The following is a 23,883-nucleotide window of genomic DNA, read 5'->3' as shown; positions in this document are numbered from 1 at the left end:
GGGTCAATGAAATAAGTACATAGATGGAATGAGGTAAGGCGGATTTAAAAATTGCTAAATTGGCCTTAAGTCGAATGCTCCCTTACCTGTCGAGATTTACATGATGGACCTTCTGCCATACCTAAGTGCGTTGATAAAATTAAATGTCACTTGTCTGGCATCTTAAGTCCACTAAAACTTATTTGGGTTCCAAATGAATACTTAGAACTTGACTGGATGAGCAATGATTGTCATGAGGGATTGGTCCAGCTGCAAAACCTACTAGCATTGAGTACCAGCCTAGAGTGACAAGCAGGTCCGAGTCTTGAGTTGTTTCATCACTAAGTTTAAGCTTCTAACTGTTGTCCTCATTAAAAAAATGCCGCTTTCCGTGTTCGGCACACTACCTAAGCCATCCTGCATGAGGTTATGAACAATCCAATAGGGTTAGCCTTGGGAAAACAACATCTGAACCACGGTAGAGATAATCTTAATACAATATATCCAAGAAACCTTAAATTCTTTCCAGAAATCAACTGCTGACCAATAAAATAATCCACGACAGACGACCTATAAATTCTCTTAACATGATTTTTTTATTCATTCATTTATACACGATAGAAATTTATGCGATGAACTCGTACGGTATCGGCTCAATGACTTGTGGTTTGTTAAACTTCGTTCGCACGAAATGAGCTTCTCTCGGACCTACAGGCTACAAAGAAAGAAACGAAATACAAATTAACATACGCCAATTTCGGCATGCAGTGAGCATAGTTGAAGAAAGAACTCTTGATTATCTGCCACACTTGAGGTGGATAATCAAAAACTGAAGGGTAGCGAATAACCAAATATCACAATCGACAATTGAGAGAATACGGACAGAAAACAAAGGAAGTCGATTATATTCATTTTCAACTAAGGGGTAATGTATCATGTTCATTGACTGCATCTCACGACCGTCATCTACACCAGATGATACTTCAAATCTTGGGCTTGAGCACGGAAGGTATTTTGAGGATTAAATATATAAATTTTGCACAGTCATCCAAGAAGGAGTACCAGCACACACCGCATACCACAATACGTACAGTTATACGTAGTGCAAATCAGTTACAAAATTGTATCAATTTTCAATGAAATTTGAACTGGATTTTTAGCTTCTTAATTCTGAATACAACCGAACTCTTGGTCAAGTTGTCATATTATTCCATCATATTAGGCCCTAATAATGTATGTACAGTCAACCCCTGATATACTGCCCTCTCACATACCGCCATACCCGCATACCACCAGGTTTTACAATTTCTCAATACAAATACATAGTAAAACATCCCCGATATACCGCCATACTGTGTACCAACAAAATAGTTCTGAACCGATGTGGGCGATATACGCGGGGTTATCTGTATTTCCAGTTGAATTAACTTTCTTCAAGGTTCCTACAATTCCTGGTATCCAGAATTCAAGGAATTTTTAAGGAGTAATTTTCAAAATTTAAGGAGGTTTACGCGGTCATATATAAGGAAAAAAGTCGAAAATTCAAAAACAAAATCCATGTTTTTCTCAGATTTTGATCAGTTGTTGTGTGTGCCGTTTTGGTTTTACATGTTTAAATGTTTTAAATCTCAAAGTGAAACAACTTTCACTCACAAGTCACATAATGAAGAATAATAGAATACACCGTCTTCTGAAAAGGACCTTTTGAAAATTTTTAATAGGACTTTCCCAGAATTTAAGGAGTTTCAAGGAGTTCATGGATATTTCTCAAAATTAAAGGATTTTCAAGGACCTTGAAAAATATTTTCAAAAATCAAGGAGTTTTCAAGGATTCAAGGAGTTGTAGGGACCCTGTTCTTAATGTAATACATCATTTCGATAAGTCGTCAATATAATGATCATTCCAGCAATGACAACTTCGACTAAACAAGTAATTGAATATATATGAAATTGATATTTTTTTCCCTCTCTGTGATGAAAATTTTATCGAAAACTTATGTGCTCATAAGATTAAAGAAAAGCCAGAATAGAAATTGTCTAGTGCAATAACTGAGAAATTTAATGCAATCATGGCAGATCCTCAGTTGCCACCAAGTGGCTCTCACACATATTCATTTCATAGCCAAACTCACTTTTCGTTTGAAATCGGCCTGGATGCCCTGCTCTTTGGCTTCCTTCTTGATGCGTTCGTTTTCCTTCACGCGTTTCAAGAAATCCAGACGACAATTCGAATGTTTGACGTGTTCTACTCGTACGTTGATACGTTTCGGCAGAATTCGTCCCCTGGAATTAAACATCGATTTATATTTCATCTGCATTGGATCGAGTCCTCAGATTCGAGGAGTGCACCCCTTTAAATAGGCCGGGGCCAGCGGCTCAAAAATGTTGGTTGAAGATAACCGCTGGATAAATACCGAGCAACAATGGACTTCGTCACCATGTCAAGTATCCACTGGTTAACTCCAGTCTAACCAACTTTTATGCAACTGACTCTATAGCTTTAGACTTAAAAAGACATTGACTCATTTTCAGAAATATAGAGAACAAGCCTTCAATTCAGAAACATTCAGATAATGGTAAAATATTTTATATATACTTTTTTCGTAAATTTCGGGGAAACTTAATATTCTGAGGGGAGTGTACCCCTCATTGAATCCGCGCATTGCATTAAGCTATAGGATGCCAATGGTTTCTCTCAACTGAGGTCTGTTCGACCTATCACTTACTTCACTCGCTTGTTGACTATCACTCCCAGAGCATGTGGAGTAACATTGTACACTTTGCCAGTTCTTCCATGATACACTTTATGCGGCATACCCTTCTGAACGGCACCATTAGCCTGTGATAGGAAGAAGATATATGTGTATAAATTACCATATTTACCAATACCCATAGTTCCCAATTTCTTATGATGAATTAAAAAACCTGAAGTATTTCATGGATGATTTGTGTTAATGAACAATTACCGTCATACAACAGGGATATATTTTAACGGTAATCGCTTGAAAAACAAACACGGATCCAGGGGGACTGTCCCCCTCCTTAATTCTCAAAGGCACCCTCAAAAATGTTGAGGAAAATTTTTTTTGAGGAAATATGAATTATTCCCTCCCATTACACCATTGAATGGCCTTGAAGAACACCAAAATGTTCCAAGGGGAGGACCCCAAACCCCCTTTTATAGCTTAGCCGCATTGGGGTACCCTTTGTGCTCTTCAGTACCCTGAACATCCAAGATATTCCACTGATAAGAGGAAATTCTTAAATATTTCCAAACCGTTATTTTACCCAGCAAATTACTAAACTGATATACAGTATTGACAATAACAAAGCAACACCTAAAAAACCCTGACGAACCTTGATATCTACGATGTCACCTCTCTTGTACACTTTCATGTAAGTCGACAGCGGGATGTAACCCTTCGTCCTGAACTTCCTGGAGAACATGTGACGGGTACCCCGCCTGTATCCCTTTGGATTCGTCATTGTGACTGAAAATAGGAACAAAACATCATGAACATTTCACTACGAAGGAACTTAAGACTGCCAAGAGAAGAGGCGAGAAGAGTTCCCATAAGGGCCAAATGGCCCACGCATCAAACTACTACAACCTAGGCCACATTGCAATACAGTCACAGGCAAAAATTGGGCAAAAAGCAAAGCCGTCTCATCCCTTATTATTTTATAGTAGGCCTAAGGCTTCGTGACCATCTGATAATAGATCCTAAACGACCGATTGTTTATCCAAACTTTATAGCGGGTGTAAACAATGTCAACACAAGGTATTTCTGTGATATTTTGAATTCATTTCCAGTTCAAATTTACAAGCCCCTGTGTAGTCCCGTGGACCTGTGTGACTGCGAGGCTGTGGTGGTCGTGGAGCAAGCTGCAGCGGCCAATGGCCCTACTTCTTAAACTTAAGAAGCAAGATGCTTTTTCTCTGATTTATTTATGAACAACCATCCTCAGATACATTATCAATAACCCCACGAACTGTGTCCCAAAACCAAGGGCCAGTGCCTGTGTGACAGCAATAAAGTCTCGATTGATTTGAATTCAATTTGTACCGAGAAAGGCCTGGCCTCACAAATTAAAACAGTTTAACCTTGATCCCGCGATTCAAACAATCGAAATTACCGCTTTAAGTTATCCGCTATGAATTAAGATACAAGTAAATCGTTAAAAGTACGGGGATTACGCGGTATGTTAACAGTATTTTACTAATTAATGCTAGAAAACTCGACTCACCTCGGAATTAATTTTTCGCCACGAGAAAAGGAAGCAGCATGGACGAGATCACGCAGGCTTCGCGAGATCCCTAGAGAAGTTGCGAGAATCACCTTTAAACCACCTTTAATTTATATCACTAATACTACTTTATTCGTTTAAGATTATCTTCTTAACGATTATTTTATTTCATCGAAAAAAATTCCAGGATTTTTTCGGCTTTTTCAGAAATTCGGTAACGCCATGACATTGCGTAAGTTTTCTCAAGGTCGTTGCCCTCCAGTTTTGACAAATGCGAAATGTGAGCTCAGACCACTATTCCAAAATCTTCTATATCCTATAGTAAAAACAAGAAATTCGAGAGTTTAGTTCATATATAAGCGCGTAAATTCAGGGGAAATCCTGCTTATGGCTCATAGGCCAGCATCTTAGCTACGCATTGAAGTGGTTTTCGCCCCACGTACCCAACCTAACTTTTGAAATAATCAAACCTTTAGAAAGGAGGGGTATCCCAGTACAGGTATGCCAGTACATCCGAGCCAAATATCTAAGGGAATCCCCCACCGTGTTTGGTACCCTTACTCCAAGCAAAAAAAGTCCAGGGAATCCCTTATTTCATCATCGATCTGTCTCTCAGGATCAATGGATTTCATACATATAACCGAAATTCGTTACCTATCCCATTTGCAGAAATTATGGCAACATTTATGGGGGACCTCTTCTTCACTCTAGGTACTATTTTTGGGGTCCGGCCCTACGCATCTTCGAGCTACTAACCTAATTGTGGTCTGATGCCATGTCACATTCAATTTTTGATTTTTGGGTCGAGCCGTGCCTGTATGTCCTTACGTACCACCGCATGACTTTGTCATGGAACTATTCGTCGCTACACCGTGTCCGAGGGTAAAGGTGCGCTATAAAGGACAGACGAAGATAGTCAGAGGGTGAACTCTGTGTGTATTTGATTGACCTGCTCGCCTCGAGGGAGCCTGCTGTGCTTCGTCGATTTTGAACTGATTTTTAAACACAACGCGGTAACAACGCAGATAAACAATAACTAACGGGGAGTGGTAACAAAACCGACCAGTGGTACTGGATTGCATGATATGGCTTTAAGATGGCGTTATGCTATTGTGAACAGCTCCCGAAATTTTGTTAGGCCTACAACGATGGGCAGAGCTAATTATATTCTACTTAGGCTACAATTATTCTACTAAAGGACGTATGTAGATTAAGCAATCGATGATAAATTGCCTTCACTAAATTAAAACCTCTTGAATCGTAAAGATTTATACCAATCTATAAAAGATTTGTGCACCGAATCGGGTTGATATCATTAAGTCGAACTCTAAAACAGAGACCGGTGAAATGGCCACCGTAACGAACATTCCCGACGAAATTCTAATTCGGATATTTCGCAACTTGACTGGTTACGATTCCGCGCGATCGAGGACCGTTTGTCACAAGTGGAACTCGATTTTACGCGAGCTCACTGCCAAGGACGACGCGTGGACAAAATTTTGCGCAAACGAAATCGACGAGGACATACTACTGGATATCAGCTCATGTCGCGATCTCAATGAAATCGCGGCACACATCGCGTCAGATATTCACCCGTTTTTCGCGTGGAAAACGTTATACGTCAAGTGGTACCGTATGCGGCGTGTTAAAACGTGGAAGAAGATACGCACTGAGATTCCGTGTTGCGAAGAGCAGGCTCGCGTTTTCACCGTCAAATTCAACGGTATTTCTCTGAGCCAATGTGTGTATTACCAGTGGTGGATCCAGCTTACCTGCCATGCCTTCTGGAAGGCAATTTAAATTTCCAAAATGCCCCTTTAAAATCAAAGTAGTAGAATTTTATGAAGAAAATCAACCTTTCTTTTGAGAAGATTGGTGAGGACAGATAAAAAGGGTTACCATATCCAATTAAAAAGGCCACATTAAATCAAAATTTTTTAAAAGGGCAAAAAAACTTTCGGAGAATCTAATCTTAAAATTCCACTTTGATTTTTTAGTGTTTCAAGCTACTTGGAGCCCCTTAGATTACATCTCAGGACCTCAATTTTCAGGCCCTTCTAAATTTGGAGGGTAGTTTAATAATAGGTCTATAGCCCTTTGGATCTGCCCCTGTGTATGATCGATATCAGGGATGGTACGTGATTGTTCAGCTGTTCTCGCATAAAACTATCGCAATACAGACAACACAAAAAAAAATGATATGAGCATGATCACACTGAGCGATTTTGGCCAGTGTCAGATTAGGCCCAGACCAACCATTCACATGGGTGCCAAATGGGCTGTTCGTCTGTTTGGCCCAACCAAAAACGTCGACCGGGCCCATACCAAATTCAAGCAAGGGTCAAATCATTGCGTATGAATACTTACTGATTCTGAAAATGACTCACTTTACTCATTCGTGCCCCACCCGCTCTGCAGGTGTCTATGGGTGATCCCTCCACTTTCAACAAGATCAACAGCTCTTCATCTTTGAAATTTTGAATTTTGATGATCGTTGAGGATATAATGGGCCTTCAGTTTATGAGAAATTTGAGGTTGCGGGGTTGTCCTTCTGATTAATGTACCTACTAATTTCTTGACAAAATCTTTCAAAAACCATCTGAGTCGAATGGTTATCAGAGTTGGTTGGATATGACTTGGGCGGAGTCTGCTGTAAATGAATGATTATTATTGGATTTCAGGAGATTTCCTCTTCACTGGATCGATGAATTGTGGAAATGTGTCGATTTGGAATCACTTGACTTGCGAGCTCGTTGATGTGGTGACCGTTCCCGGTAAAACGGCGTGTGGCGTCACCGATATTCAACTTTTCTATCAACAAAACTCCAACGTTTCAGGTGAAAACGTGTGTCATACTATGTGTGGTATGTTGTTTTTGATAATCACTTCATTCACAATCAGTTATTAGCTCTCAAGTCTGTAGTTAGGGGGTTTGGCGCCGTAAAAACTTATCAGAGTAAGTTCCCCTCAATTTTAGTTTTGATACAAACATTGCTAAGAAATCAGTTAAATCCATTAAAAAGTGGGCCCTGATGAGGGCCAGAGAAGTCTCTTTTTGTCCTAGATTTTCTATGGGAAGAAACAAATCCTTTCTATAACAAATCCCTGGCTCTGTTTTGAAAAACATTTTCTGACCTAAAGCCTTGTTTGAATTTCACTGAATAGAGCACCCAATCTTTTACACATGCTGGGATGTTGCTTACCAGAACACATGATATTTTGCATGTGTTCTAATTTGGCAGCATCTTAAGCCGCGATCATATGAGCACTTTGGGCCCGGGCCAAATTTGGCCTGGAACAAGCTGTTCACACAGGTGCCAAATGGGCACGAGCCTATTTGGCCCTAGCCAAATTTGGCACAACCAAAAATGTCGGACCAGGTACGAGCCGAAATTTAGCACGAGACAGTGAAGCAGCGCAACTGGTACCGGAAATGACCCACTTCGCTTTGTTTGAAAATTGTTTAGTATCGAGTGAATGGTTTGCGTGTGAACGCGCTCTCTGATTAGACACGGGCCAAATTTGGTTCGAGCCTGATCCGTGCCAATTTGGTCAGGGCAAAATCATCTCAGTGTGATCGCGGCTTTAGTTTTACTCCTAGCATGAATCTCACGGTATTGGTTTACTGAATACAAAATTGTGCACTGTGCTTACCAGGGGAGTTATGTTGCGCTTTACTGGTTAACCCTCCACTTTTTAATATCACTTCATATTTGTGCGTATAGTAGACACGTTAAAATCAATTATATTACCCATTTTTCTTGCTTCTCCTTACTACTATGTACTTAGTTTTAAGCATGTACCACTTTCATAATACGTAGGCACAATTAATGGCAAATATTTTTATCCACTGCCCACTATTACCAGGTAGACAACACATGTCACATAGTGGCGCACAGATGATGAATTAAACTACCTGGTAATAGTATCTTTACTTACTTTTTGAATCAAATTTCACTTCATTTTGAATCGATTTGAGATGGTCCAATCATTAAGGACTATCCGTGAACCCTTAATTGTATTCTTCTAGAAAGTTATTGTTTCGGCTCGTTCATTAGAATCGATTTTCATTTTATCGTTTTAATTGCACATTCCGCAGATTTAGATGGCGACGAATTGAGCAACGTGAACAAAGAATTGATGTTAGAGTTTCTAGATATTAATCTGCCATTCCGCGCTTGTCTCATCTGCTATCGAATGGGTGCCGTATTCACGGACCTGTACAACTGTTTCAAAAAAGACAACAGACGACAATTCATTTGTATCAAAGGAAAGAATCCGAGGTAAATGAATTGTGTATAACTTTCTCAGTAATGAAGTGAGCCTATTGTAGACCAAACTAATTCCTAAGTCAGCTGTTTTGTGACTGGACAAGCCACATGCGACATCGGTAATCTGGCTCAGGTGAATCTGGAAATCCAAAACTTCCATGCATTGGTTCCCATTGCATTTTGGATACGTTGTATCTAGGGCCAATAACTAAATGTGGTCAAGACAACTTTTTAGATTTCAGCCCCATGCCTCAGTTATGAGGTCATTTTCAAGGTCATGTCACTGAAAAAAAGATTTTTAGTGTCCTAGTTCAGCTGCTGGGCCCCTTTCTTTGCACTGTACAACTTGACCCCCATACTACCATTGTTTGATCAAGATGGACCCACTATTAACAACGCTAAGTAACTGAAAGACACACAGACAGACAGTAAAAAAATTAGGGTCTCGTAACAGAACCAAAAATTGTTTAATATATCAGACTTTTTCAAGTTCAGTTGAGTCATTGAATGGAGGGAAAGTGTTCAGAAAACTTAACATTTTGTGTATGGTTGGTTTAGTTTCAGCGCTTTCGGAAATAGGGTTGTAATGGCAGCAGCAGATCATGTTATTAGCGGGCACAGAGTGGTCGAACTAGCAGCCGACCATCTTAAACCACAATTGAGATATAATCTCTACGGACACGCTCAACCACCGTTAGTCGTCAAGATTTGGAAAAATGAGGTGAGCTCAAAGGCAGTGACTCGGAATGTTCTTCATCTTTTCTACAAGTTCTTCTGATCTTTTCTATAGACGATTTGCCAGGTTTCATAGTGAGTCTCTTACTCAACCGTGGTTACTTTTGAAAAAAAATTGGGCAAAGCCATTAAAAGCGCTTGCCTTTCACAAAAAGTTCTAAAAGTGCTTTATTTTGATTTCTGTGGGACAATTATTCATTCATGCCAATATTTATGCCTGTTTAAACATATTATCCATAGCCTGTCCAGTGTTTAATATCATTTAGGGCTTTTACAATTTATGTGTTGCATTAGGACTAGGGCAATAAAAAAGTGTCACTTACACAGGTACTTTTATTATCAAAAAGTGCTTACTATGCCCTACTATGACCCCTGTAGTGCTAAATAAAACGCCTTACTACCGATGTGCACCTAAGATTTCGTTAAAACTGTCAGCTCAAAATGGCTAGCCAGGAAAAATGTTAATTTCGTCCAGTCTCAGGATTATTTTTTCTGTTTGAAGGTGATGTCATTAAGCTCGCAAGGTGATCTCTTGGTGTGGGATTTGAGTCGAGGCAAATCGACTGCTGATGTTGGCGATGATGTCGTGGGTTTGCAAACAGGATTGGCGCACGAGGTCATTAACGTGTTCGAGGAAGTCGTGCATAATTTGATATTACGAACTGACATAATCATTTGTGTGACAGGTAATTGAAAGGCTCTGTATATAAGCTGAAAGTGCAGTTTCAAGAAAAAGTGCGAGAACACGTTTCTGCACGGGTGGATTTAGGGGATGATCTTGGGGGTCCAGACACCTGCCTTCCATGTGAGGTTGCTCTATTTGCCAAGACTTGGATTGTCAAAACCTGAAAATTTGACAATCTCCCCCACGGAAATTACATCTTTTCAGATGAATATATAAGTTAATTATTTTATCTATAACACTGAGGGTGGGACCCCTCTATAGTGCCCTTTGAACTAGCTGCTTTATCCAAGAAACGCCTCTTCATTTCTTCTGGCCCCTTGCCTTCAAATTTTCCTAGATCCTGCCTGTTCTGGTCTAGTTGCAATTGGTTATTTGTTTTTTCCGTAAATAAGCAATTGATTGATTGATGAACATTTACCCAGAAAGATAATCTTTTTGTTAACGGACTAGTATCGATTGTTTTAAGGATTTTTATTAGGGTTCAGTTGCAGTAAGAACTAAGAACTCCAAACGGATATCTGTGTAAATGCCGGCACCGTACATTGTAGTCCTAAATTTTAAGTTATGCAATCACCCCTGAAGAAGGAATGTGGATTTTGTGTCGAGATCAAGCATTGTTTTCAATAATGTTTTCAGTTTCTGGACTGCTGTTTATGTCAACTAATCATGGATACAACTTTGTCAAACATAATGTATGGGAGAGTCTTGGTGGAAATGCAGTATTAGCGGCATTATGGGGCTCGTTATTTGTGATTGGAACTACGGCAGGTAGTTAACAGTTTTCACATTTCTTAAGGTCACAGTCTGATCAACATGTAGTATAAATTAGATGTATCCAATGTGAATTGCATTCAGTGGTTACTATGAAACTTGCTGCTCAGTCCAGATAAAGTAACAAAAACTGGTGCTCTGAAAAATCAGGACATGCTGAAAACACTAGATCTTCAACTTGCATAAGGCGTATGAGAATGTTGAGATCTAGTGTTCTCTCAGTGCGGCCCGGATAGTGAAACAATTTACCTTATGACATAAGATCGTTTAATGAACAATTTAAAATCCAAGGACGGATCAAGGGGGTGGATCGATTGAGTAGACTAGTCTTTAAGTCTTGAAAAATATTCTTTGCTTAATCATGTACTTTATTTTCTTTTGACAGGTAAGATACATGCTTATCACGTGGAATCCTACAGAGATTTTCAGAAAATAGACATTACCAATCCGAGTTTCAGCGAACAGATTACGTCGGCTCAAGTAACGTGCATCGATATCGGAGACGATGGCGACGGCCCGATGATTGCTGTCGGCACGAGCGACGGCAAAGTTGTCGTCATCCGATGGTTTAACGGATGAGAAGAAAATTTCATTTTCGCTCATCTTTTTCGAAGATTAACTCCCGCACAGAATGTTGTTTTTTTTTCTAACGCGTCTCGAAATGTTCGCGCTGTTTAACTGTTTTATTTGTAGCTTTCTTTTATTTCTACAGATTGTATTTTTGTTTTAATGTTTTGTATAGTCACATCTCACTCGAGATAAAGTTCTGTTCGAATGAGATAATTTTACTGGACTTTTTACGGCCTAACGAACTTGATGGCGCATTTGAATTCCGTTCAACGCAGTTATGCCTTGTCTTTCAACGTGGAGTGCTTTAATATTAATGATTCTTTATAAATGTGTACATCTGGATAATGCTTTGTATCCTTGTAATAAATAAACAATGGATTTGTTAATAATTTGAATACCTGTTACGCGTTTTGAAGATTGTATATATCTATCAGCGGCAATCAGGGAGGTTTTTGTTCTAGATTGTCTAATTTTATAAAACATAAGTGCGAGTGTTAACTGGAAGCAATCATGGTGAAAAATGACTATAATTCCTGTCATTTGTAGTGAATTTTATGTCCGATCAAGTGTGTTTATAGCCCTAGACAATGAATATATTTTAAGAAAATGATTAACGTATGGAAATTAAGATGGTCCAGGCAGCAGATTGACACGTGTATTTCAGTGACAGCAACCAGTCTGGATGTTTCAAGGCACACATCTATTCTATTCCCATGAAATGAAATTATCTTTTAATTTCTGAAATACAGTATAACTTTACAGGTTAACTTAATCGGAAATGAACTAAATGAAATTTTCATTATGTTCATTATGGGAGGTTTTACTGTAATGGAATCGAATGTATCCTTACACTTTGGTAAGTTTAAAGCGTCTGAATAACTACAGTCCAAGTCCGTTATGAAGTCATCCTTTTTGATGCCAGTGCCCGCAACTTTTTTCAGTGAACAAATTTGTCCAATCTAACTCAAATTCAATGAAATTACCAGTTCTATAACCAGGATTCATTTCGTGACCTATCTCATTTAATGACTTTCAAGGGTTTTTCAAGGACTCCGATTCCAGGACGTATTGTTGCCATGAATCCAGGTCTAATCAGATTTTAAGAGCTGTATCTTGGATCTGCGGACAATAACTAATGACTTGATGCCATTCAAGGACCATGACAATGATTTCAGGATTCCCATTTCAAAACTCTAACAGACATTCAAGGACTGCTATGAACCGTGATGGGAAGTAACGACTTAACTATACACAGAAAACAGCACAACATTCCTGGCTTACGCATCCGTTCACGAGACCAACTAAAAACTAATGTTTTGTTTGTGATTAAAATGCTTTTTTAATTTTGATGATACAAAATTTTTCTGACCTACACATAAAAGAATATATTCTTGCTAAAACATACACACTATACAAAGAGCCTGGATGTTAAAATGAGCATGTATTTCCAAGCAAATAATCAGCAAACCAAAAAAAAATACATTTATACAGCATTTTTTTTCTTCAAAAAATAGTCACAAAAAACTTTACATAAATGAATTCCGATAGATTTATCCATGGATTGATCCTGAATTTTTCGCGCATTCACTGCTTTTCCAAAACTTAACTACAAACGATGGTTACGTAAAAAAGTGCGATTTTTTTCGACGAGCGAAAAAAAAGGAAGCAAAATTCGAGAAGAGAAAAGGAACTGAAACCTGGTAAAAAAAAAAACATCGCGTTGTTACTGTTTTTCGATTGATTAGCGACCAGAGAAAACTTAACGAAACTGGAATTAGTTGAACACTTTTCTTTCTAAGGTTACGTACAAGGGATATATTTACAAGTTGAACTGAACTGTCGGATGGGCGATATTGTTATGTAAATAATCCATACGCGTTTCTTCTTCGGAACAGGTACGTCGACTTCAATCAATAATTTATATATATATATACCTAATGGTACTTGGCCATTTTATCTGCTGGTGATTCGACTAAGAAAAAAAAAAGAAGCAATTTTCGATATGTAAAAGCGATCACGACTACAATTCGTAAATATCTAACACAAGTGTATCCTGTATATTCGCTAATCGGTGAAAAACTGCATGACCCGGCCGTTCCAGAAAAGACAACCTCCTCGGCACCCGGTCCTCAAGTGTAGCGGAGTTTCGCGCCGTGACCAGAGACCAGCGATGCCATCGATTTGAATCCCTGCCAGGGAGGATGGTACTACGGGAATCTACGAAACCATCCATCTTTTTCTGGAAAGTCTTGAAAACAACGAGGTTCTAGATACAGCGTCATTGCAGACAACCGACGTTTTCTGGAAGGTCGGGTCTACTGCGTATCTAGAGCTCTGGTAAAAATCACCGATTCGTTTTTAAGTCTTTTCATCAAAGTCAATACGCAGGCATTGGTTATACGATAAATTTGTCATATAGTAAACTGTGACGATCTCAAATCGAAACAGAATATTAACAAAAATTTCAACGAAAATCGACACGGATAATTCAACACTTTTCCGACGAACATTCGAGTGAAACCTAAATGTGAACCGCGCTAGATATTCGTTCTTCCATCCCGACAAGAGTTCAACAGAACGAAGCCGACTTTTAAAGCGGTTTTTTTTTTCCGATCCGAGTTTTTTGTTGTTGCGCCGTAGCATAACTGAACGAGGAAATAATCTCTATCGAAGAGGCTGCGGCGAGCGGGGAAAGCCCCGACCGATATATACCCCACACCAAATTATACATTTACAATTATGACCATAATCATCGATGGATGAATTGACAACATCGAGAATAAAGCTTACCATACAACCATTTTTTATTTTTTTTGTAAAATACAAACCTAAATATTATGATGATATGGCACAGCGATTAAACTTACTTTCGAATTTTTTTTCATCGAAGTATCGTTCGGTCTCTCGACGAGAAACGAAAACAGGAACGCTGCCAACCATCTGAACAAAACACGACCGAGGTAACTTCTATCGACGTGATAAGCGAGTAAGAAACGATTCAAATTCGGGACATGTTCTCGAAAAAATCGGCAACAGTTGGCAGCTCTGTTCCGTTTCGAATGAAACAATACATAAAAGCTATTATGTACGCACATTACATATGTACATGTATACGGTTTTTAAACCAGCAATAGATGTCGCGTCGGGACTACTATTAACGAATCTTTCATCCGAGTACTGAATCGAGAATCAGGGGTAATTACGCAATTACAACACGTTTACCTGATTCGAATTCACCGAATCCGGCATCGACCATCGCCAAATTAGGGGTAGATTCGACCGAATTCCTTTTCGAGAACTGTGCCTTAACTCACTAGCTACTACTGGTTTCAGAAATATACACGCTATAATCTATGTTCGATTTAGATTCGACATTATTACATATCCATTATACACCGCCAACCCGAAATATTCGATTTTTTGCGCCAATCTTAGCACTATTAAGCGATAGAAGAGTAAGACAATCGGTTAAAAAAGACAATATAACCAAAAACCTCGGCACTATTACAACACGCGATATACTTAATTAGAAAATGGGCCATGCATAAAATTGTCGTTCGTAATCAGTACATTCCGATGTTTCTTCCGTTTTTCGCTAATCATTTCGCTGGTATCGCGATTATCAAAACACCGCAACACGGATTAGCAGCCGGCACACCTCTTAACGTTATCTCCGAATTAACCCATTCAGTATTCAATGAAGTAATACCCAGCATTACACAAAATACAATCCGTCAACAACCGAAGAATTGTAAACTTAAATAATAATAATAATAATAATAATAATCATTATGATGATAATAATAATAATAATAGCTTAGTTAGATACACCTATGGAAGAATGAGCTAAGAATGGTTTTTTTGTGTTTTTAATCTTTACAACAGTACAAACGCAGATCCATGATAATTATTATTACATGTACTACCAGTTGAATTGGCAATCAAATGCATTCACAGTCTATCTCTAGATATTTAGGCTTCGTCGTCGTCGTCGTCGTCCTCGGAGCCGGATTCGTCCGATTCCGACTCCGATTCGTCGGGACCCTTCGCCGGTTGCAGGTGATGATGCGGCTGCGGCGGCGGCTGAAGCTGTTGTGACATCGGCGCCATCATCGGCATCACCGTCGGTTGTTGGGGAGGAATCGTCGTCGCCGGCAGCGGTTTGCCAGCTTTTTGGCTTTTGTATATCCGCATTGCCTGGAAAATATTGATGAATTTTGATTTTCAATCTTCAATCTGGAACCACCCCTTCCGACATTCATTATTACAAATGAACAGACTTAAACCCGCAAAATTAAACCCTTTCAGTGCAGCCAAGGAGAAGGCAGTTAGTTAAACTAAGTGAAACCGAATTTCAGTTAGTCGAAACTATATTTCGGCAATAGTTTGGAAATTACGTGCATTCGGCTATTGGTACCGATCACTAGTCGACTAGATAGAAAAACCGAATTTGGCCCTAAATATTACCCTTAAATGCTGGAGATAATTTTAACAAGTCCACCCGAATACCTCGTTTAGCGGGTATACCACTAGTTTAGTGCGGGTCGTTAGTTACTACTATTTCAACAAGTTTGACATGTGTAGCCATCTTTCGTAAAGATAATAACAAGTTTCTAATAACATCAATGTGTTGTTCTAGCAAAGTTCAGTACCGATTTATACACCGCACTGCGGTGTTGATGCGCTGAAAGGGTTAAGAACAACTATGTTGATGTTTCGTCTCAATTGATACCAGCCATCTTTCGAAACTAGAGTTGAAAGCAGCGAGAACTTACATTCGCGTATCGCTGTTTGTCTTCATCCGATTGTTTCTCGTAGTACTCCTTGTTCGGACAGGTTTTCCATTTCACCGACAGCACCTTCGCTATTTCGCCCATACGCAATTCGGGACTGACCTCTTTCACGTCTTTACGAGCGTCCTTACAAAACCACATGAACGCGGAGCTGAATAGAATAGTAAATCAATGAGAGAAAATAAACTTAAGCCCGATTCAGATAATTTATTTTTTTTTTCTTTTCATAAAACCCCTGGCCTCAACAGCCCTTAAGTAATTTTTTGAGTCTTCAAGTCCTCCCAAATTCGACTGACCATGTCTATTCATTGTTATGCATGGCAGTCAGAGATTTCAAAAGGGTGCCTATACATAGAAATACATGGTGCACGGCGCAGCCAAACATTGTACTGTATTTCCGTTTTAAAACGCTACCTAACTAGCATGTTGAAATACATTTGTTGTTTCCTACCAGACGCATGCCCAAATACTGAATACTGTAGTATACTTCTATATACAGCAATAAGTCTTAGGGCAATTCATTTATCTTTTACGCACTGGTATCATCTGCAACCTTTGCAGGAAAACAGGGCAGAATTTTGCTCAGGAAAAAATAGCACCGAGAATTACCCAATGCTTTGGGACGTTTAGCGCGACCACCGTAGTCGACAGTGCACCAGCCGCGACTCAAAACTTACAGGGCTCGTTTGGGAGCGTTTGGATCCTTTGTTCTCTTCTTCTTTGTTCGCTTCGGTTTTTCACCGGGTTGCGGTTCGTAGCCAGCCATTTCGCGCTCGTAACGCTCTTTGTCGTTTAACGACATCTCCTGAAATCGTCGCTTCTCCTTGTCGGTCATTTGCTAAAACGAAGAGAATGTCCATACGCAACGTCAATTATTAAGTTCAGAAGATAGCCTAATGTATAAATAATCTCTGAAGATGGGTGGAAGTAATACTCCCGAAACGTCAGAACAAAAATAACAATTGTCTTTTTTAATTTACATAGTGGATGAAACAACTATAATCCAGACTGAGAATAGTCTCAACTTTCTATAGCCTAATGTAACAGGGTCCCCATTACAGATCAGTCATTCCTGAATACAAAAAGTTTATAAAGTAGAGAATTTTGAGCTAGAATCTGCATTACTATCATATCCCAATTACGGAAGGCATCTCCGAATTAAGGGGTCAGGAAAAGTTAAATAACATAAAACATTTTGACGAATAGTTCTCATAAAGATTTTACTGTTTACGTTCTATTACACATTGGACGTATAAACTAGATCTAGTTTATACGTCCATGATTACACTTACCGACCACTTCTCTGCACATTTTTTCGAAAACTCAGCAAAAACGATATGTTCATTGGGGTGTTTCTTCTTGTGTTCAGCCCGGATAACTTTCACAAAACAGGCGTAAGGAGTCATTTTGCCCTTCGGTTTTTTGTTTGCGCCCGCAGGCGGTCCAGGAGCGGGCCCGGGAGCTACCATAGGGTTCATTGGCATTTGCATCATCATGGCCACACACTGTTGTTATTCGTAAGTACGACAATGCTAGAAAACACAAATTTCCTGAAATCGGAAAAAAAAACATCTCATTTTTAATTTGGTACAAAATCGTAAGTACTACTTGGAACCAAACATACATTTTGAGATAATTGTATTTTCGTTGGAATTTATGTGCCCTAGAATTTGAATGGAGCTGGATTCTGTATATGCTTGAATCAAGTCCAAAGTTGTCAATAAAATTTAACCACTCAGTTAAAATTAGTTCATTCCAAATATTTTAATAATATTTTTTTCTATATAGCGCAGTACAATGAAATAATCACTGCGCTTTCCTTTTAAGTCTATTAGGTAAAATTTTAAGTCATTAAAGGGTTGATGTAACGTCAAAAAATGTTTGTTAACTGAAACCAGTTTAATCAAATAGCTTTGATGATGAACAAAATATGGGTTTTGAGCTTAAGATTTTAACACATCGCTTGAGGGACCAAGGTATATTTCAATGCGCCTTTCACTCCTGCGAGCGTTTTAGACTGATTTAACATTCTCACTATTATTTCATTTGCCTGATATCGAATAGATCTCATGGCTCTTTATTTTCAAAACAAACATGGCAGCTCGGGCAAGGAAGAATGCTTACTAGTAAAAATCGTGAATTGCGCGACATAACAATTCAAACCTTGAGATAATGGACTCCCAAAAAATTTGAACCTTTACAGGCCTAAATGACCACTTAGGAACTGGGTGCTGGTGGATGATTGCTCCATAATATATCCAAATTTCTCTGAATTCATTGAGATCCACTGTGAGGTTGCTAGACAAAGTCTTGAAAAATATCTAGCTTTTTGAAATGAGCTTTAGGCTCATTATCGAAATCAAAACCAAAATCCTGCATACATTAAGTAGCCGGGCTCAAAAAGATAGCAGTACACGAATTGAAATTATGTAGCATAATCTATGATCTCACCATTTCTTGTGCACGTAAGTTTAAGAATGGCACTTAACCAAATTCATATCGGGTCTGAGATGATAGTGCTTGTATAACAAGTGTAAAGTTAATCATTTCTGAATATGTTATTAAATGAATATCATCTAAACGAAATGTGTGTTTCTAATAAAATATTTTTTGATAACAAAGAACCAAAGACATTCTGATCATATAAATAAGCTGAAACACAAAACCATAAGGTATTTCTGGGTTGTGGAAGATTTCATTGATTTTACCTGTGCCAACAGTTGAGAGATTTAGTCGTTACATTGTTTCAATATGTAGAAAAATAGAATACAATGTAATCAAATATTTCCCTGATGGAAAGCGCCATCTGGAAATTCATTTCGGAACTAAAAATACATTACTTAAATGTATTCTATTCTATCTCTATACAGTTTAATATACAAATAGGGATCTTAACTTCAACAATGAGAGACAATATTCAAGGCAAATTGCAATTACGGCAACCAAAAGCCAATTAAGTCGCACTCAATCGACGACACGATTGCTTCGACGAGATGAGCCTTTATTTACACAATAAAATTGAAGAGAAGAAAGAATGAAAAAACCGACGAGGATCGAACTTTTAAAACACCCGAATTTGAAAGGCGATTTGAAGCGAATTCACGAATGCATCGACTAAAACTGGCCGTCATAGTCGTCTACGATTCGCAACGAATTCGATCGTTTAGATAAACCTTACCCGCGGAGATTTCTTGATGGTGAAATTAGGCGGCAAACATTAGCTAGATATCTTATTGTACGGTCAATGAAGGATCGCCATTATCTACACAGTGCTGCCATCTACCGAATGTTTTGAGTTTGGCTGACCTACCGGCAGACGGCGCAAAACGGGGCCCATTTTTGATTTAAAACTGACCAATTTCCCTTAACTAATAAAGACGTTTTCAGCGTAATAGTTTTTTTTTATTCAATAGCTTTCATTTTCTTTGATGATAGAAAATAATATTGAACTACACATAAAAGAATATACTTTGCTAAAACATATTAACGTTTTCAACTAGGTTCAATTAAGACCATCAATTTAATCAATCAATGTGGATGTTTAATACTCATTAGACTGGAAAATAAAATCATATCAAAATCATAACAATTCCTGGACGTATTTTTGAATTCCTAGTAGTAATTAGTAATTAACGATATTTCAAAGAAAAACAAAGTGCGCCAAGACTAGTGGTACGGAAGCATATTTCTAATATACTACAATTAATCAAAAATTAAATGAATCTATGTATTTTATTTAATGACAGGGGTCATTCATATCAAATACAATGTTAATATAGTAGATAAAATGTTTTTCTGTAACAACATTCGAAGTTATCATACAGTGACATTCATTGACTATTTACAGATGAATACACAACTATCTTTCCTTCTTGAATCGCCATATCACTTGGCAGTCTACTTGATACCACTGATTAATTTTAGTTCCAATCTCATCAAGTTGAGTTCTTACACTTTACTTACCAAACAGAACTAGTCCCAATTCCCTTACTAATGAATGTTACCATATCTTACAATTGACAAGCTCCAACAACCACCAAAAATATGTTGTTGTTGCAATGGGGATTTTTTTTACAATCACATGAATGAAACAAGCCATTCTGCAACCTCACTAAACTACAGCAAAAAGCACAGAATATGATATACCATACATTGAGTTAGTGTTTAACGGTATTGCCAAAAACTTTTCTTACATGAATCTCTAATGCTACACAATTAACTTCAATGGGCGGTATTCAGTATTTGATGAATTACTCTTTCTTTATTTCAATCAAATACTGCTCAAGCAACTGCTGAGCCAGTCTGAAATTGAGCAGAAAATGAACCAGATCCGCACATCACAGGTACATTAATGTTACATTATGACATTTTTCAGCGACCTATGAAACATTGCACATTTTTCAACGTATCATTCGTCAAAGAGATAAACTCATTTCAGTATGACTAAACAAATTAATTTCACGAAATATTTACAATAGAGAATAGCGATGAAGCTGTCATCATTCGCAACACACAAAAATACACGTATATCAGTTGCAAGCTAGATCTACACTAGGTATATACTTTATTTTCATGTTACATCGATATACTTAACAACTTTTACACGTTAGACAAATCAAAAATCATCATAATAGCTCTCTTTCTAATCAACATTTTACAAATAATGAAACAACAAGAAAATTCTCAATTCGATCGAAGAATCAATTAACAACAATAAGCGTCAACGTACGTACACACACAATACATAGGTCCGCGCCTATATAGGCCTTAAATGGAAGAAACGTGACAACTTAAAATGTTTTCAAAAATAAAAACATTGAAAAGTCGTTTGTTTGAAATGCAGATCCGTTCGATGTATCAATCGAAGGTGTTTGGACACTCGGATTAACAATTGCTGTACAAAACTTGGATTATCGGCGGCTCATTCAGACGGCAGCCAACGATCAAAGACAACCAACAATGGTAGCAGACTACACCATCCTAAGCCTCATCGTCCTCATCATCATCTTCAGAGCCAGATTCGTCTGATTCCTCAGATTCAGCGCCACCTTGTTGTTTGTGGTGTAGCTGCTGTTGTTGTTGTGGAATCATCGCGGCAATTTGATGATTTTGCTGATTACCGACGATCATCGGTTTCGTTTTTCCGGTTGCTTTTTGGCTTTTGTAAACTTTCATCGCCTGTAAAACAATGAGATCGTTAATAGCGATATATACCGGCGAATAAAAAAAAACATTGCAACATTGTTAGAAATATCTGATGCAATTGTCTTTCAAACAAGCCATAATCCATATCTGAACCGCAATTATTATATAGTTCTGTTATATCCAAGCCTTCATTCATCGAGCATGCAATGCAAACAAGTTGTTAGGAGGGATGGTGATTTGATGATTGAAATTGTTTCAACTCTCAATTATACGCTTCTGAATACCAAATCAGATTTTTTCCATAAATTGGTCATAATAATTAATATGTTCAGTTTAGACCATCAAAACTAACCAACGAAAAGGAACTGGTCACAAGGGAAGCAAGAAGATAATCAGAAGTTTACTGTTTACACAATGGTAATAGTTCAACCAACAACGGAAATTTTTGAGTGATCGACTTACTTCTGCGTATCTTTGTTTATCTTCGTCAGCCTGTTTTTCGTAGATTTCTCGATTTGGACATTCTTTCCACTTGACCGAAAGAACCTTGGCGATTTCGCCCATTCGCAGTTCAGGACTCGCCTCTTTAACATCCTTGCGCGCGTCTTTGCAAAACCACATGAACGCCGACCTGAAATTAAAACCGTGTTTATGATGGATATTTCAGGGGCAGTTGTGGCTTAGTACAACATGCCCAAATCAAACTTTTTTTATTTACTCTGATAAAAACAAAATAATAATCTCATTTTTCTTATCCTTTTTTCTGACTAATATCGCTGCTCCGAGTTGGCAAGAACTGGGAAGATGTTTACTGATGCTTAAAACCATGTGCCCCCCCCCCAACTTGTTTCGAACAGGCAAAAGAACGAGTAGATAATTCAAATCTAAATAACTAGTTGATTTCTTACAGCGCTCGTTTTGGGGCGTTCGGATCTTTGGTCCTTTTTTTCTTCTTCGGCTTCGGTGCTTCCCCTGCGGGCGGTTCATATTCGGCCATTTCGCGTTCGTAGCGCTCTTTGTCTTTCAACGACATTTCTTGAAATCGTTTCTTTTCCTTTTCATTCATTTGCTGCAAAGGAGAAGAAAATGATAATATTTTTGAGAATGTGACGTCTTATCTAATAGCGAAGTCTTGAACCAAAAAGGACCACGGAATTACGTTGCACTTACCGACCACTTTTCCGCGCATTTCTTAGAGAATTCAGCAAATACGATATGTTCAGTCGGGTGCTTTTTCTTATGCTCAGCACGGATCACCTTAACAAAGCACGCATACGGTGTCATCTTCCCTCTTGGTTTTTTACTAGATCCAGAACTAACCGCAGCAGTAGCAGCAGCAGTAGTAACATTACCCGCTTGCTGTCTCATCTGCATCTGCATCTGCATCACGGCAACAGGATCCATTCCCATTGAAGCCATATTAGGAGTCGTATCTAAAAAAAGATAGGCTACATATGTAAATAGCAGTATATTCGTAAAACTTAAATTTTGAATCGATTTATTTTCTATTCAAGGCTAATTGAATGATAGGCCTATCAATCGCATTTTCTGTGAAAGATTATTTGATTGCAAGATACAAAATCAGATTTAATGACGAAATTTGAAAATTGAATGACTTTTTGTCAATTTTTAATCATTTATGGATTTATCAAAAATCATAAGACTAATTCAATCAATGGTCCTTGTCCACACTCTACAAAATAGAAATAATAACAGCCACATTTTGTGGTTAAAATAGATAAATTGAATAGGCTATTGATAAAAATTAAACTTTTCGATAGAAATATATTCATACATAGTATAATCATTATTACCGTACCATAAAATTATCTTTGCAATCGTATGGCTTGAAAAAGATTGGTAGCAAAAAGTGACAGTCCATTAAAATGTTTTATGCGTTACACTACAACGTAGTAGTGAGTAGTATACGACGGTAGTTCATTTGCCTACAACCGACATTTTGTCTTTGATGACCCTCAAATTCACCTTGTCGACATCATTTCTACTTCGCATGAATGAAAGTCCCCCTTAATATGCGTGATCTAAACGTCGCCTAACCATATTTCGATTAACATTCGAAAATAGAAATGTTTAGGAAAGATTTTGTGACAAGCGCACCATCCGCTATGCTTTTATACGCGTCTAGTACACCAGGATAGGGCTCTGGCTTCCTATGTAAAACGTACAGGGTGCCTTGTATACTACGCAGCCATATGCCAACCTCGTAGTGTAGCGCCAACCTGGCATTTTGCATCGGTTTCACAGGCAAAAAACGAACTTCGAGAACCTGCTCAATATACATTTTTAATCATATACAGAAACCATACGAAATGGCTATCTCGAAATGTTTTGTCGATCGACGAAAAATGAATTCGTAAGAATTTTTTTCTTCGAGTTCATACATACATACACACGGCCGCCATATCTAATGCATGCACACAGCGCTAAGAGATTCGACAAGTGAGATCAACGCTGCGCAGAAACGCTTTCTAATGAAGAACAACACCGAAATACGACATAAACTCCTCGCTAATAATTAGAATATTTTCAGAACGATGTCGCATTAACTGGATAAATTCGTAAATATAAATCATACAGATATATTTGAATGTAAACATACCTTCTATATCCGCGTATATTCAAAGCACGGAGCCCGCACATACACGCTACTTATGCAGACCGAGTT

General features: G+C 38.2%; 3 protein-coding genes across 5 annotated transcripts; 1 reads left to right on the top strand and 2 right to left on the bottom strand.

Moving 5' to 3' along the window:
* Positions 1–556: 556 nt before the first annotated feature.
* LOC141905373 (large ribosomal subunit protein eL21-like) lies at positions 557–4,350 on the bottom strand. Its single transcript, XM_074794217.1, has 5 exons — positions 4,228–4,350; positions 3,337–3,470; positions 2,706–2,818; positions 2,112–2,262; positions 557–694 (listed from the first exon to the last, which is right to left on the bottom strand). Exons 2-5 carry the CDS (start codon positions 3,463–3,465, stop codon positions 605–607), a joined length of 483 nt encoding a protein of 160 aa, XP_074650318.1. The 5' UTR covers positions 3,466–3,470; positions 4,228–4,350; the 3' UTR covers positions 557–604.
* Positions 4,351–4,509: 159 nt separating this feature from the next.
* Positions 4,510–11,631, top strand: LOC141905572 (uncharacterized). 3 transcript variants are annotated; one of them, XM_074794486.1, is made up of 7 exons: positions 4,510–5,950; positions 6,909–7,091; positions 8,327–8,510; positions 9,057–9,219; positions 9,736–9,919; positions 10,555–10,686; positions 11,432–11,631. In XM_074794486.1, exons 1-7 carry the CDS (start codon positions 5,575–5,577, stop codon positions 11,449–11,451), a joined length of 1,242 nt encoding a protein of 413 aa, XP_074650587.1. In that variant the 5' UTR covers positions 4,510–5,574; the 3' UTR covers positions 11,452–11,631. The 3 variants fall into 3 exon arrangements, with proteins under 3 accessions (XP_074650587.1, XP_074650586.1, XP_074650588.1); XM_074794485.1 differs by having other exon boundaries at positions 11,075–11,631; XM_074794487.1 differs by lacking the exon at positions 6,909–7,091 and having other exon boundaries at positions 11,075–11,631.
* Positions 11,632–12,602: 971 nt separating this feature from the next.
* On the bottom strand, positions 12,603–23,883 carry LOC141906286 (uncharacterized). The gene is made up of 9 exons (XM_074795531.1): positions 23,818–23,883; positions 22,368–22,630; positions 22,106–22,266; positions 21,660–21,828; positions 21,039–21,230; positions 17,345–17,557; positions 16,730–16,890; positions 16,035–16,203; positions 12,603–15,456 (listed from the first exon to the last, which is right to left on the bottom strand). Exons 2-9 carry the CDS (start codon positions 22,614–22,616, stop codon positions 15,232–15,234), a joined length of 1,539 nt encoding a protein of 512 aa, XP_074651632.1. The 5' UTR covers positions 22,617–22,630; positions 23,818–23,883; the 3' UTR covers positions 12,603–15,231.

This window comes from Tubulanus polymorphus, chromosome 5 (assembly GCF_964204645.1).
Source record: "Tubulanus polymorphus chromosome 5, tnTubPoly1.2, whole genome shotgun sequence".
Classification (NCBI taxonomy): Eukaryota; Metazoa; Nemertea; class Palaeonemertea; order Tubulaniformes; family Tubulanidae; genus Tubulanus; species Tubulanus polymorphus.
This window is presented reverse-complemented; position numbering and strand designations above follow the sequence as displayed.

What these genes read in the sequence shown, in the direction of transcription:
- LOC141905373 (XM_074794217.1), bottom strand. Translation starts at nt 3,465, where the DNA reads ATGACGAATCCAAAGGGATACAGGCGGGGTACCCGTCACATGTTCTCC. An exon ending in ATAGTCAACAAGCGAGTGAA is followed by an intron (nt 2,263 to 2,705) that starts GTAAGTGATAGG and finishes GTTTAATTCCAG; the next exon opens with GGGACGAATTCTGCCGAAAC. An exon ending in AGGCCGATTTCAAACGAAAA is followed by an intron (nt 695 to 2,111) that starts GTGAGTTTGGCT and finishes CTTTCTTTGTAG; the next exon opens with CCTGTAGGTCCGAGAGAAGC.
- LOC141906286 (XM_074795531.1), bottom strand. Translation starts at nt 22,616, where the DNA reads ATGGCTTCAATGGGAATGGATCCTGTTGCCGTGATGCAGATGCAGATG. An exon ending in AACGCTCCCAAACGAGCCCT is followed by an intron (nt 16,204 to 16,729) that starts GTAAGTTTTGAG and finishes TATTCTATTCAG; the next exon opens with CTCCGCGTTCATGTGGTTTT. An exon ending in ACAAACAGCGATACGCGAAT is followed by an intron (nt 15,457 to 16,034) that starts GTAAGTTCTCGC and finishes AATATTTTCCAG; the next exon opens with GCAATGCGGATATACAAAAG.
- LOC141905572 (XM_074794485.1), top strand. Translation starts at nt 5,575, where the DNA reads ATGGCCACCGTAACGAACATTCCCGACGAAATTCTAATTCGGATATTT. An exon ending in TTTCACCGTCAAATTCAACG is followed by an intron (nt 5,951 to 6,908) that starts GTATTTCTCTGA and finishes ATTGGATTTCAG; the next exon opens with GAGATTTCCTCTTCACTGGA. An exon ending in TGTGATTGGAACTACGGCAG is followed by an intron (nt 10,687 to 11,074) that starts GTAGTTAACAGT and finishes TTCTTTTGACAG; the next exon opens with GTAAGATACATGCTTATCAC.